The sequence below is a fragment of the Manis pentadactyla genome, chromosome 7 (assembly GCF_030020395.1).
Source record: "Manis pentadactyla isolate mManPen7 chromosome 7, mManPen7.hap1, whole genome shotgun sequence".
Classification (NCBI taxonomy): Eukaryota; Metazoa; Chordata; class Mammalia; order Pholidota; family Manidae; genus Manis; species Manis pentadactyla.
The window spans coordinates 130,456,920-130,473,421 of record NC_080025.1 but is presented as its reverse complement, the minus strand read 5'-3'; the positions used below and the strand labels follow the sequence as shown (position 1 = coordinate 130,473,421).

The following is a 16,502-nucleotide window of genomic DNA, read 5'->3' as shown; positions in this document are numbered from 1 at the left end:
AGGAAAACAACAGCAAAAATGAACAAGTGGGACTATATTAAGCTGAACAGCTTCTGTACAGCAAAAGACACCATCAATAGAACAAAAAGGAACCCTACAGTATGGGAGAATATATTTGAAAATGACAGATCCGATAAAAGCTTGACGTCCAGAATATATAAAGAGCTCACACGCCTCAACAAACAAAAAACAAATAACCCAATTAAGAAATGGGCAGAGGAACTGAACAGACGGTTCTCCAAAAAAGAAATACAGATGGCCAACAGACACATGAAAAGATGCTCCACATCGCTAATTATCAGAGAAATGCAAATTAAAACTACAATGAGGTATCACCTCACACCAGTAAGGATGGCTGCCATCCAAAAGACAAACAACAACAAATGTTGGCGAGGCTGTGGAGAAAGGGGAACCCTCCTACACTGCTGGTGGGAATGTAAGTTAGTTCAACCATTGTGGAAAGCAGTATGGAGGTATATCAAAATGCTCAAAACAGACTTACCATTTGACCCAGGAATTGCACTCCTAGGAATTTACCCTAAGAACGCAGCAATCAAGTTTGAGAAAGACAGATGCACCCCTATGTTTATTGCAGCACTATTTACAATAGCCAAGAATTGGAAGCAACCTAAATGTCCATCAATAGATGAATGGATAAAGAAGATGTGGTACATATACACAATGGAATACTACTCAGCCATAAGAAAAGGGCAAATCCTATCATTTGCAGCAACATGGATGGAGCTGGAGGGTATTTTGCTCAGTGAAACAAGCCAAGCGGAGAAAGAGAAATACCAAATGATTTCACTTATCTGTGGAATATAAGAACAAAGGAAAAACTGAAGGAACAAAACAGCACCAGAATCACAGAACTCAACAATGGACTAACAGGTACCAAAGGGAAAGGGACTGGGGAGGATGGGTGGGTAGGGAGGGATAAGGGGGGGAGAAGTAGGGGGGTATTAAGATTAACATGCATGGGGGGGTAGGAGAAAAGGGAGGGCTGTACAACACAGAGAAGGCAAGTAGTGATTCTACAACATTTTGCTATGCTGATGGACAGTGACTGTAAAGGGGTTTATAGGGGAGACCTGGTATAGGGGAGAGCCTAGTAAACATAATATTCGTCATGTAAGTGTAGATTAGTGATAACAAAAACAAAGCAAAAAAAAAAAGGGCAGTTCCTGTGTGGTAACCTCCAACGAGTTCTACACAAGGGTATAAAGGGCATATAAAAGTGTAGGCAAAGGGTCTGTTTGTGTTTATACAGAGGATCAAAGCCTAATTGGGCTACCCCGAAAATGAACTAAGATACGATATGAAAAAGAACTTCCAACATCTGCACTCTCTGGAAGACTCATGCCAGAAGATGATCATCAAAAAACCCCAACAAAGATCCACACACTGCTACAGCAGTAGATGCACTCATCCCACCGGTTCCTGGACTTGCCATGGGAATGAGGAAGGAGATATCTAAGCTGGCCTGTGCATACAGTAAAACAACAAATTTGACTGGATCTATACTGTTGGAACTCAACCAAGAATTTGGAGAAGTGCAAATTGTAGCGCTCCAAACTCTTACAACTACAGACTATTTACTGTTAAAAGAACATATGGCATGTGAACAGTCCCCAGGAATGGGTTGTTTTAATTTGTCTGATTACTCTCAGACTGTTCAAGTTCAGTTGGACAATATCCACCATATCATAGATAAGTTTTCACAAATGCCTAAGGTGCCTTAATGGTTTTCTTGGTTTCACTGGAGATGGCTGGTAATTACAGATATGCTTTGGTTATGTAACTATACTCCTATTATGTTAATGTGTGTGCGCAATTTAAGTAGTAGCTTAAAACCTATATACGCTGAAGTTACTCTACAAGAAGATATGTCAAAGAAATAATCAATCTTCCCATGTTTTCTTCCGCCTGCTACTTCTATAGCTTTTCTTCTTCCTTCCTAATTACAACCCTTAAATAGAATTCGTGCCTCATATCAAATTTACCGAGTATCATAACTCCTCCAAGTGGTAAAGATACCTCAAGACAAATACTGGGCATAGAAGCCACAGGGCATAAATATGCAAAGAAGTAAAAAGCTAACCTTTTCAAACAATAAGGCTTCTCTCTCACTTACCAACTCTACATTTCCCTGTATGGCCCCGGAAGATGACTGGTTAGCCAGAGACGGGTAAGATTCCTCAAGGGAGGAACAACCTAAGACAGGCACAGTCGCAGGGGGGCCATCAGGTGAGAAATTGGGGATCAACAGAGGTGAGGCTTAGAACCTCACCCCCCCTGTTCTGAGAGAAATCTTCTGCATACGTGGATGTTTTATTGCCCTGGTCTAGCTTGGATTAACACATAGTCTACAGGCACACACCTGATCATCTACATTTGCTCTCTTACAACACTAAACTATGTTTTCTACCTTTATCTTGTATCTACCTACCACTTCAGCATTTTATTAAAAATAATAATAATAAAGAGAGAAATGTGGTATCCACATATAAATCAAGTATAAAAACCAAATGAGTATTCATATTTGAACTGACTGTTTAGAGTTCATAATGCATGAGCAAAACCAAAAGTTTCTGTGATGACTGCCCTTGTACTGTTCACCATGTAACTTATTCATTATGTAAGAATTTGTTCTACATGTAAGAACTTGTTTGTTATGCCTCAGAAGATTGGAGACTGACGAAAATTAGGCTTGGGGTGGATTAATGATTGTGCATTGAGCATTGACTCCCCTATACAGAATTTTATTGTCGTTAACAACCATTTGATCAATAAATATGAGAGATGCCCTCACAAAAAAAAAAAAAAAAAAAAAAGGACAGACTTCCAATGGTAAAATAAGTAAGTAACCGGGATGTAATGTATAGCATAAGGAATATAGTCAAGATATTGTAACAGCTTGGTAGGGTGATAGCTGGAACCTACAATTATGTATATAAATGTTCTACCACTGTGTTGTACACTTGAAACTAATGTAATGTAATACTGTGCATCAACTACCCTTCAATAAAAAATAATTATTTAAAAAAAAAAAACTACAATGAGGTATCACCTCACACCAGTAAGGATGGCTGCCATCCAAAAGACAAACAACAACAAATGTTGGAGAGGCTGTGGAGAAAGGGGAACCCTCCTACACTGCTGGTGGGAATGTAAACTTGTTCAACCATTGTGGAAAGCAGTATGGAGGTACATCAAAATGCTCAAAACAGACATACCATTTGACCCAGGAATTGCCCTCCTAGGAATTTACCCTAAGAATGCAGCAATCAAGTATGAGAAAGACCAATGTACCCCTATGTTTATCACAGCACTATTTACAATAGCCAAGAATTGGAAGCAACCTAAATGTCCATCGATGGTTGAATGGATAAAGAAGATGTGGTACATATACACAATGGAATACTACTCAGCCATAAGAAAAGGGCAAATCCAACCATTTGCAGCAACATGGATGGAGCTGGAGGGTATTATGCTCAGTGAAACAAGCCAAGCAGAGAAAGAGAAATACCAAATGATTTCACTCATCTGTGGAATATAAGAACAAAGGAAAAACTGAAGGAACAAAACAGCAACAGAATCACAGAACTCAAGAATGGACTAACAGGTACCAAAGGGAAAGGGACTGGGGAGGATGGGTGGGTAGGGAGGGATAAGGGGGGGGAGAAAAAGGGGGGTATTAAGATTAGCATCCATAGGGGGGTGGGAGAAAGGGGAGGGCTGTACAACACGGAGAAGACAAGTAGTGATTCTACAACATTTTGCTACGCTGATGGACAGTGACTGTAAAGGAGTATATAGGGGGGACCTGGTATAGGGGAGAGCCTAGTAAACAAAGTATTCGTCATGTAAGTGTAGATTTATGATAAAAATAAAAAAAAAAAAAGCAGTTCCTGTGTGGTGACCTAAAGGGCATATAAAAGTGTAGGCAAAGGGTCTGTTTGTGTTTATACAGAGGATCAAAGCCTAATTGGGCCACCCTGAAAATGAACTAAGATACGATATGAAAAAGAACTTCCAACATCAGCACTCTCGGGAAGACTCATGCCAGAAGATGATCAGCAAATAAAACCCCAACAAAGATCCACGCACTGCTACAGCTGTGGATGCACTCATCCCACCAATTTCTGGACTTGCCATGGGAATGAGGAAGGAGATATCTAAGCTGGCCTGTGCATACAGTAAAACAACAAATTTGACTGGATCTATACTGTTGGAACTCAACCAAGAATTTGGAGAAGTGCAAATTGTAGCACTCCAAAATCTTACAACCACAGACTATTTACTGTTAAAAGAACATATGGGATGTGAACAGTCCCCAGTAATGGGTTGTTTTAATTTATCTGAATTCTCTCAGACTGTTCAAGTTCAGTTGGACAATATCCACCATATCATAGATAAGTTTTCACAAATGCCTAAGGTGCCTAACTGGTTTTCTTGGTTTCACTGGAGATGGCTGGTAATTACAGGTATGCTTTGGTTACATAACTGTACTCCTATTATGTTAATGTGTGTGCACAATTTAATTAGTAGTTTAAAACCTATCCATGCTGAAGTTACTCTACAAGAAGATATGTCAAAGAAATAATCAATCTTCCCAGGTTTTCTTCCGCCTGCTACTTCTATAGCTTTTCTTCTTCCTACCTAATTACAACCCTTAAATAGAATTCGTGCCACATATCGAATTTACCGAGTATCATAATTCTTCCAAGTGGTAAAGACACCTCAAGACAAATGCTGGGCATAGAAGCCACAGGGCATAAATATGCAAAGAAGTAAAAAGCTAACCTTTTCAAACAATAAGGCTTCTCTCTCACTTACCAACTTAACATTTCCCTGTATGGCCCCGGAAGATGACTGGTTAGCCAGAGACGGGTAAGATTCCTCAAGGGAGGAACAACCTAAGACAGGCACAGTCGCAGGGGGGCCATCAGGTGAGAAAATGGGGATCAACAGAGGTGAGGCTTAGAACCTCCCCCCTCATGTTCTGAGAGAAATCTTCTGCATACGCGGATGTTTTATTGCCCTTGTCTAGCTTGGATTAACACATAGTCTACAGGCACACACCTGATCATCTACATTTGCTCTCTTACAACACTAAACTATGTTTTCTACCTTTATCTCATATCTACCTACCACTTCAGCATTTTATTAAAAATAATAATAATAAAGAGAGAAATGTGGTATCCACATATAAATCAAGTATAAAAATCAAATGAATATTCATATTTGAACTGACTGTTTAGAGTTCATAATGCATGAACAAAACTGAAAGCTTCTGTGATGACTGCCCTTGTAATGTTCACCATGTAACTTATTCACTATGTAAGAATTTGTACTCCATGTAAGAACTTGTTTGTTATGCCTCAGAAGATTGGAGACTGGCGAAAATTAGGCTTGGGGTGGATTAATGATTGTGCATTGAGCATTGACCCTCCTATACAGAATTTTATTGTTGTTAACAACCATTTGATCAATAAATATGAGAGATGCCCTCACAATATATATATGTGTGTGTGTGTGTGTGTGTGTGTGTGTGTGTGTGTGTGTGTGTGTGTGTATAAACACACTTCCAATTGTAAAATAAATAAGTAACTGGGATGTAATGTATAGCATAAGGAATATAGTCAAAATATTGTAACAACTTGGTATGGTGATAGCTGGTACTTAGAATTTTCATGTATATTAATGTTGAATCACTGTGTTGTACACCTGAAACTAATGTAATACTGTGTGTCAACTACCCTTCAATAAAAAATAATTATCCAGGGGAAAAAAAAAAAAATTAATGAAGGGAAACCTCGCTGACGGGGCATTACAAAGCCTGCATGGGAAGCTCTCAAGCCGCACTCCTCCTCCAGTTATGGACACCGGAAGAACGGACGCCAATACCATTTTAGCTACTGTAGCATCCAGCAGAAAGGAGGCTTCCACCTGCTGCCTCCCCGCAGCAGCCCAGCCAATAAAAGGCTGTCACAACTCAGCCAATGAGAAGCCACAACACATGGGACTCCAAGTTTACTCCAATGGACTTTTTTGCTTAGAACAGCCCTCCCAACTGGGCCATTTTCCTCTACAAAATAGTTTTCCGTTCCTCTGTTTTCTGGACATGCCGATGGTTTTGCTGTAGCTTGCATGTCCTAAATTACAATTCTCTGCTATTCCCAAATAAACCTATTATTTTGCTGGTAAATGAAATGTTTTATTTTTAAGGTTAACAAAAGTAATGCATATATTTAGGGTTTCTGAAGCACAATGCCAAATTAAAAGCCTTATTTGTAAATGAAATGTTTTATTTTTAAGGTTAACAAAAGTAATGCATATATTTAGGGTTTCTGAAGCACAATGCCAAATTAAAAGCCTTATTTGTTCTAAATGGATTTATAACAGATTTGTTCACAATTAATTTCTTGATGAATTAAACTATACTTAACGCCTTATGAGAAAGATAAGATTACAAATGCTTGTGGAATAGCCCACAAAGAAATCCTTCTTTGTTCCTAATCTTATGATCCCTTTAATTCTCAGTTCCTATCAGTGCTCCATAAGAGAATATTAAAAACCAAGTTTCTACTACAAAATACAAGAGAACAGACCACTAGGAAAGATATTCTCATTTAACAAGTGTCCCAGAGTCACTAACCTTTGTCATCTGGAACAAGATGGTATTTGGGATAACGTCTGTTATTCGGGGCAAGAAAATCCAACAGAACAACTCTCCTCTTAAGAATTAGTAAAGGCAACAACTCTTCTCTTAAGAGTTAGTAAAGGCTTCAGGCTCAACACTTATATCAAGACAGTTTCACCCACACTTTGCAAGAGCCCAGATCCATCAGAAATGCTCAGCACTTATACAGCTCTTTAGCAGAATGAATTAGTAATACCCCACAAAGGCATATGAGAGGAATATGACTTTTTTCATTTTAAGAGCTAGGCAACCACAGGTAATTAGTATTAGGATCAATCTCAGAGAGAATGGACTTCTTAAACAACCACCTCCCCTGTTGCCAAGCCAAGCAAAAGTTATACCGAGAGCACTCTCAGACCATCACCAAGTTGAGATGGAGGGCTCCCATCAACAACACTGTGTCATCACCTGCTGCAATTTACATATTTACAGGGGCCCCATCTGGCCACAGACTGACCAATCGAAGACTGTTCAAGCAAATCCATACATGAGGCTGAACCCAGAAATATGATGGAGGGTGTCAGCCAAGGACTTGTATATTAATCTTGACTAGGCTCATTCCTTCTGCAGATAAGCGTGTAAATGCCTGCACACACACAATCTAATGGAAACCCGTATGCCAGAGTAATGGTAGCATCAGGAGAAAAATGCTGCTCAGTATAAACATGCCCCAACTACTTTTTCTTTTTACCTGACATTGTGTGGGAGAGATGATGATGGTGCTACCTACACCATTTTAAATTTATGTATTGCCTTACATTTTACAAAATGCTTTACTTGTACCCAATTTCATTTTTAGTCTCACCCTTTCTACATTAGCAGAATGGCAGTTAAGTATTTGTATATCCACTCTACAGAAGAATATACCAAACAAGGCAAGAAGGTGATTTGTTTGTCTAAGCTCACAGAACTGGGAAGAACTGGGTCAGGACTAGTCTTAAGAATGTCTGGTGTTTAAGTCCATTTGGTTTGCATTATACAATACTGTACCTAAACACTACTTGTCAATAAATTTCTGCCCCAGTTTCAATACATTAAATCCCAGCAGTAAGTCAGATGAATGCACAGTAAAGATGCAAGAATAAAAGCACCAGGATGACAGCTCTAAGAGTTTAAGTATGAAGAGTTCCAAGTCAGTCCAAACCTAGAGGGCATCTAATTTAACCATTAAACAAAATTCATAATGAACAAATAATCAGGCTATAAAAACATAAAATCAGGCTATAAAAATTATAAAGAATAAGAGCTGAATACTCATCAGCTCTACACAAAAATCACAACAGATGACCGCAACAAAGCAACTTTACTCAACCTACATTTCCACAGAAACGTGAGTACCCCCATGATGTCTGTCTTATGCAAATACATGGTCTCCAACAACTCAGAGCTAGTGTTCAATGCAGTCGGGGACAATTAGTTTTGCTGTATCGCATAGCAGAGGCTACACCCTACATCAAAGGTTCAAATTTGTACCTTGGAATCCCCTGGAAAATGTCAAAAATTAATGCTAGTGTCCCACCCCCAACCCACCCACACACAGAGATTTTGATGTAATTGGTCTAGGGTGTGACCTGGGCTTTAGAATTTTTGAAGGAGTCCCTCCAGCACAGAGTTTGGGAATCACTGCCCTGGGGCCAAGTGAGCCACTGGAAAATTGCTGAACCTCATAATGAGCTCCAGTACAATACAAAAAATATTTCTATTTGCTTTAAATTAAAAGAGGCAAATGAAGAACATATAAAAACATAAACTAAAAGGAAAGAAAAGCTAATACAATAACCTGGTGCCTATCAAACTAGCTTTTAGAAACCCAGCCTTCAACAAATATAAATAAAAAAGGCATTGAGCAGTAGGAAAAATAGCTGCTACAAAGCCCTGCACTTTTACTCCCTAGGAGAAAAATAAAGCTGCCACACAAGCCTACTGGCTTCATTTCGAACATAAGAACCAAGGTTACTCATTTAACTTTATCTTTCAAATCTTTTTGAGAGGAAGATCAGAGGCAATGAAGGGGTCCTAGAAGCAGCTACAACTGACCACCGTACTTAAATAGCAAACCATATGACCTCAACCAAACTGCATGTGTTCCTGGTCCTCCTCCTCTTTGTACTGAATGTGAAATGAGACACTGTATTTGTTCATCCTCTCTCTCCCCACTAGCATGTTGAGCGCCTTCAAGGTGAAGGCCACCTACGCAGATAACACATGCCAACAACACACTTGATGAACAACAGCATCCTCATATTCATTAGTCTATCAAAATATGTGCCAGATTCTTTCCCAATAAATATGTGTGTAGAATATTGGCATCAGTCTTTCAAATCAGTGTTCTAAACTAGGAACAGATGGGCTTTAATGTGGCTATTATTGATCACTGATACATTTTTTTTTATCATGTTGTAGAGAAATCTATATGGATTATTGAAACATTTTTGCAGAGTCAATGAACCACTTTCAGGTTAAGCCCAACCAGTTCACTAGAACATTGCAGGTCCTGATATTTATAGAGCTTTCACCTCAAAACCATTCTGAGTCATGATGAGAAAAAAAAGTCCTATGAGACCTCAGACACTTTAAGTCAGATGAAAGGGACGTGTGTTTTGTCCTTTTCTTACCTGTACATTAACCATTTGACACTGTATGCACGATCACCATTCCCTGCCCGTAACAGGAGAAGAGTAAAATCAGTCTGTTTGCTAATGACACAGTTTTACTGATACCAACAGAAGCAACTTCAGTGGTCCACTGGTCTTGCCACCAAAACACTGACAAAGAAATAGCTAACATCAGCTCTCTCTCTCTCTCTCTCTCCTCTCTCTCTCTCACACACAAGAACTTTTTGATAAGCACCCTCCAATGGTGAACTGGCTTCTATCTAATTACAATACACAGAAGAGTAACACATTTAGGTACTTAAGAGCAGATTATGCAACAAAGTCACCTTGGATAGTTTACCAACAAATTACATTGCTTATAATTAGGCAGTCAATGGGTACCCTATGAATATACACTTGGTGTAGGCTGAAGAGAAACTGATGGCACAAAATCTGAAGTTTGTCATCCCAAATCCCAAAAACATGGCATAGAACTTTGGAGTCTGGATCATTCATCTGTGCATGTGTAACAGCAGACTATGCTTTTTTTCTTTTTCTGAGAAAAATCCTACCTCTGCCTGCAGGAATTCCTTTGGCTTATAAAGTACGGAGTAGACTTTCATTCAGATAGAGCAAGAAAATGAGGAATCAAAATGACAATCTACGTAAGCCCTCTTTTATCAGCTCAAAGCAAGTCCAACTCAGACTAGCTTCTGAGATTATAACATAGAAGCAAACACCGTATCCTTTCTTACAGTATCAGTAAAAATAACATTTCTAAGCACTTACTATGTATACTATGCATACTTTACATATACAGTTTAATATCTCACTTAATTCCCTCAGCATCCCTTGGGGATATATTTTTATTCTCAACTCCAATTGTTAGCAGGGTCAAATTAAATAATTAGCTCCAGGAAAGAGGAACCCTCCTACACTGTTGGCGGGAATGTAAATTAGTTCAACCATTGTGGAGAGCAGTATGGAGAGTTCCTCAAAAATTAAAATAGAAATCATATTTGACCAGTAATTCCACTCCTAGGAATTTACCCAAAGAAAACAGGATCCCAAATTCAAAAAGACATATGCACCCTATGTTCATCAAAGCACTATTTACAATAGCCAAGAAATGGAAGCAACCTAAGTGTCCATCAGTAGATTAATGGATAAAGAAGATATGGTACATATACACAATGGAATATTATTCAGACATAAAAAGAAAATAAATCCTACTGTTTGCCACAACATGGATGGAGCTAGAGGGTATTATGCTCAGTGAAATAAGCCAGGCGGAGAAAGACAAGTACCAAATGATTTCCCTAATTTGTGGAGTATAACAAAGAAGCAAAACTCAAGGAACAAAACAGCTCAGACTCACAGACTCCAAGAAGGGACCAGCAGTTACCAAAGGGGAGGGGCTGGGGAGGGCGGATGGGGAGTGAAGGAGAAGGGGATTAAGGGGCATTATAATTAGCACATATAATGTAAGTGGGTCACAGGGAAGGCAGTATAGCACAGAGAAGACAAGTAATGACTCTACAGCATCTTACTACCTGATAGACAGTGACTCAATGGTGTGGGGGAGAGGACTTGATAATATGGGTGAATGCTGAAGCCACAATGTTGCTCATGTAAAACCTTCATAAGATTGTATATCAATGATGCCTTAAGTAAGAAAGTAAATAAATAAATAACAGTGGTCATCCAGCAAGTAAAAGTCAAAGCTGGGATTCAAGCCCAAGTCCATCTGACCCACACTAAGGTATAGGTCCCTGTTGACATTCACACACTTGAATCCAATGTCATTATCCAATGACTACAAAGGATTTTTATAAACTGAAAATATTACAAGTATACTTATTTTTATTATTAGGTATTAGAAAACTATGCAATTCAATGGCTCCTGTATTCTCTTTATCCAGATGTGGCGACATTTTCAAAGTCTAACTGAAATAATTCCACGATACCACTCTCTCAGCAAAGCATTCTGGGATCCTCTCGGAAGAAGGCAGCTAATGTAAATATTCATTATAAATATCATAAATAATCCTTACCTGACTAAACAGCTATGGATTTTTTTTTTAAAAGACTTATATAAATTTTTTTAAAAAGACAAAATGATCAAGAGCCATTCAAAAATCTCTCCAATCTCAGGAAGACCTAAAAATGAAAAACTTTTAGTTATAAACTAAAGTGCTTCAAAAATTCTCACACCGGCTTGGTTTCCACTGATTCAATGTAATTACAAATTGACTTATATGGGTTGATAAATCAGAACTTGTCTAAGTGGTTTACAAAGCTCATCTGTGCAATTTTAGTTTGATGCAGACTTCCGCACAATATTCCTTATGCAAAAAAGTTCAAAAAAATATTAACTATCATGAAATACCTTCCTGGTTATTAGCTCATGCCACTGGAAGAAGCTGCTATTCTTATATTAATAATTCTTCCTAGAATTAATCAGTCATTGTACATTAGAACCAGCAGCTGGAGTGTTCTGGGTGATAATGAAACCTGTAACAAGGCATCTTCAGCCGTCTTTTCAAGACAATAAGGGAATTAAAATTTCAATTTAAATGCAGAGGTTTGAAACACGCTTCACTGGCAAAATTACTTCAATTAATGTGAGTGGAATACAAAGGACAGACGGCAGAAATGTGATGCAGCAACCAGAAATTATGTCATTAATGTGCTTGCATCAACCCAGCACAATGACTGCAAAGGTCTCATTTAAACCGTACATATCACAAAGCTACAGGCTACGATATTAATCAAGTCTCTGATTTCAATGTGACAGATACAGGCTTCTTGCTGGATCACTTTTAGCTTTTCATAAGCTAACAGCAGCTGTTTACCTTGAAAAAGAAAACAAAAGGCCATGCCTATTTGCAGACAGTCCCTGTCATGACAATTTAATTATTTTATGCAATACTCAAGCTATCGTATCAAAAGGAGAAATAAACATCCCATCTAGAAGCCAAGCCTATAGCTATCAGACCAGTCTGGTGGTGAAGTAGGAATCGCAGGAGCTGACAAGAGCCATGGGTCACCACCGATTTATTTGCTTTGGATTTATTAACCTGAGTAGGTATTAAATTACTGGACATCTGCACCTGCCTTAAAATGGAAATGAAAAATCCTTTCATAAACAAATCCAAGGAAATCAGAGGGTTTTGAAAGACTGGATCGTTTTGTCTTCACTTTCCTCTTATGCCTTGTAGCAAAGATTTCAGTTTGGACCCTTGAAATAGATTTTACTCCCAATAGCACACAACCAAGGGGAACGAAAATGTGATTATTTTTTCATATGAAATCCAATGAAAGAGCAATTATAGACCTTACTATATTTATTCATATATACAAAAGGCCAAATTGAAGAATATTTCCAACCTTTTAAGCACACCTTAAATCCTACCTCCGTGAAATCTTTATTGTGTATTAGGATGTGCCAACTCCCCAGATCATTCAAAGCCACTGTGTCACCTGGAAAATGAGGGTATCAGAAACCTCTCTCTCACAGGCTTGTTTCAAGAATAAAATGCATTAACTAAGGCAACATACTTAAAGTGGTACCAGTACAAGGAGTGCTCAATGTGTATTAGCCATTATTATAATTATTGCTTTTGTCATTCATTTAAATATTGCAAAAAGGAAAGGTTAGAAACTAGAAAATCTTGCTATTAAAAAAAAAAAAAAAAAAAAACAACCTAGGGGAGAAAAATCAGACTAGAGTTCCTAGAGAAGAAAACGTCCCTTCTCTGTTTTGTGGTATGAAGGCCTTTCACATACTTACCCATTTGGCTAATGATCTGTGAACTCTGACTAAGAGGTGCACTATGCTAAATACAGGGCACCAAAAATAGAGAACTTATAATATAGCCTTTGCCCTCAATGACCTACCATAAAAACAAAAGCAATTATAATAAAATACATGCAGCTTATGGAAACAAAGAAAAGTAGCTATTCATATTTACTTTTTTATTGTGGTAAGAATACTATTTTTTTTTTTAAAAGAAAAGCATCTAATTACCTGGGACATTCAGACACTTGATGAAATTTGAGCGAAGTCTTAAAAGAATAAGTTGTTATTCTCCAGGCAGACAGGATTGGGATTAGTTTATGGGAAATCTAAGATTAATTAAAAAAGAAAAACCTATTTTATCCCTACACAATAGCAACAAATAACTAGAAACTGTAATTAATAAAGAGCCACTGTTTTAAAAAGCAACAGGAAATACAATACCCAAAAATCAAACTCACAAAAAGAACACAAAAATTTATTGCATTAAAATCTAAAGGACTACATTACTAAGCATGATTATAGAAGACACAAATGAAGGCTTCAATAAATGAAGACACAATCCTGTTTACTGAAAGACTCAATATTACAAAGATGAAATACTCAAAATTAATCAAAATCCCATCGCACTTTTTGTGAAACTCGACCAGTAGATACTAAAATTCATATGAAAGAGTACAGGGCAAAGAATAGCACAGACAACTGTGAGCTGCAAGGTGAAGGAATGCCTTCAACAGCTATCAAGATATATTATGAAATTATAGTAATTAAAAAAAGCAGTTTGGTGCAGATACAGATGAAACCAACTGAACAAAATAAGGAGCTCAGACACAGACCCATACATATGTGACAACTTGGTAGAGGACCAAGATGGCATTGTAAATCAGTAGGAAATGGATTCAGTAAACGGTCTTAACCAAGTGGCTTATTTATATACAAGATAAAATTAGATCCCTCATTCATACCACATAAGAAAATAGATTTTAAATGGATTAAAGACGATGACATAGGAAATTCTCTTTATGTGTAGAAAAAAAGTTTCTTAAAAATCATGCAACAAAGGAAAAAGAATACAAAAATTTATTGCATTAAAATCTAAAACTTCTTTATAACAAAAGACAACTGAAACAAAATAAAAAGATACACCACCAACTGAACTGAAAGAAGGTATTTATAATCCATCTAACAGACAGAGAATTAGTATCCAGAACATACAAAGAGCTACAAATAGAAGAAAGAAATTTCTGGAAAATGTATCTTATACACTGACCCTTTTCTGGAGTAATTGCTCTTCCTTCCCACCCTGCTGGCCCAATCTAAATCCTACCCCTGTATTTTTTAATTAGAAAAAATTTCCTCTGCAAAGCTGGGAAGAAGTAGGCCACAGCTATACCCCTTCTTCTCACCAGATGTGGAAGAAATAGTCTATAGTAGAACAAGACATGCACAAAGACTACATAGGTGGCATTCTACTTAGACTCCTATCCTCTTAGCATATTGGTTCCATAAGCAAAGCAATTCTTTTTACCTAAGCTAGTTAGAGTTGAATGTCTGTAACTTGCAACCAAGAATGGAAAGAAGTATTTAATGAGGTCCTTAGCAAAGTAAGTCAAAAACAAAAAATGGGACAGTAGTCATTACTGATTAGCTCTTAAGTAAATAACTTAGCCCTTAAGTAATAAGACCATTAAAAAAAATCTGAAATCCTAAAATGAACATAATAATCACAAATTCTAACAACCCATTTTTAATATATAGCATTTACTTAAAAGTATGCCAACTACCAAAAAAATAATGATTTAAGTAAATGTAGGTATGCTACACAAATATATATAAGCTTGTTATTCTGGTTGCTGAAGTCTTGATAATTTAGTATAAATATGCATTCCTAATACACAAACCAACAGTAAAGTGGAAGGTGACTCATTTTTTTGTAGGACACCCTACAGTCATTATTAAGGCAGGGTCACTATGAACAGACTGAAAATAACCAATTCTTGCCACTCCCATGAGCAGACCATTATTAACCTCCTTCGACTATGGAAACTGACCATTCCAGCCTATCACGTAACCAGGTTTTACTACACGACAGAGTATCACGGCACATCTCACCTCTTGGTTACCAAATTTCCTTAAAAGCTTCTTATGAAGGACTTACAGCAAAATTCTTTGTAAGAGTCTGAATGAATTATAACCACTTAGAGGGATTTAACCAGTTTCTCCCCCAAGTTTCTTTGTGTTTTGTCAGTGTTACAGCCAATCTCATTAGGTGAAACAAAGAAAATGGACTTTCGCCTATTGTGAAAAAGAAAATCCAGATATAATCCATCTGCCACTGAGAGCTTCTATAGTCCCCAGACAACTCTGAATGAGATGGACATGGAGTGTTCGTGTGGAAAGGGGAGGTAGATAGGGCAGCTGTCTCTAAGAGCCACAGGCCCTGAGAAGGTAAGGGTTATTAGGGAGCAAGATGTGCATTTTTATTTTTATTCATTGTCTTGACACTCAGCTATATGCACCACTAGCTGCAACCTTCTCTGATTTTCGTTTCTAATTCAAAAAGTAGCAGAATGGACTGAGATTAAAGGCTAGGCTATGAAGTACTCTTGCTTGACACAGTTACTTCCAGAATTATTCCCCCAAAATCCTTTTCTTTCTCATAATTTAAAGGGGGGAGAGGAGCCTTAATGTAAAAATTCCTTCTAAAAATTTGTGGAACATCAAGTTTCTGAATTTCCTGAAGCTCTCTCCCTCTCATGCAGACTTCATTCTTTAAGATGGGATTCATTAACTACCTTCCTCTGAAGCTAAAGACACCGCTTTAGACCATTCCAATATGATTTAAGTACTGGTTTCTTACAATTTCTTTTCATTGTTCCAAAGACACAGAATACATAAATAAGAATCGCCTACCATTTCACAGGCTAGAATTACGAAGAGAACGAGCCAGGCTTCACCTGCAAGGGTCCGTGAATGCCGGGAGAGCAGCTGTAGTGTGCTATGGGAACTACAGAATTCAGAGAAGAGTGAGGGCTTTTATGTCTTAGAAATGACCACTAGCGCAGACTGTTCTCTTACCAGCATGTCAGTGGCACTGAGGTAGTGCTTGCTGGCCATGCACTGCTCCAGCTTTTGAGGCACTTGCTTGATATTTTCTATTTCATCCAACAGGTTCAGGACATGCTTATGTTCAATTCCTTCAATCCACAGTTTCCGAAGCTCATCCCGTTTGCAGTGCAACAGCATCTTGCATGAAAGCAGATTCTCTTTTACCTACAATAAAACAGATGCAGTCTTGGGTCAGCCCATACTTTTGCCAGCCTGAACCTATAACCTGGTTGGCAGTCTTCACTGGTACTACTCTGAGGAACCATTCCTAACTCCCACCCCGACTTATTCCCCA

At 37.9% G+C, this 16,502-nt stretch overlaps 1 protein-coding gene across 6 annotated transcripts in view; it reads right to left on the bottom strand.

Moving 5' to 3' along the window:
• EXOC4 (exocyst complex component 4) overlaps nt 1-16,502 on the bottom strand; it is a 797,616-nt gene that overhangs the window by 744,495 nt on the left and 36,619 nt on the right. For all 6 annotated transcript variants that reach the window (XM_036905582.2, XM_057504775.1, XM_057504777.1 and 3 more), the window contains exon 3: nt 16,178-16,372. In XM_036905582.2, the coding sequence (XP_036761477.2) occupies nt 16,178-16,372 (195 nt within the window). The remainder of the gene's footprint in view (nt 1-16,177; nt 16,373-16,502) is intronic.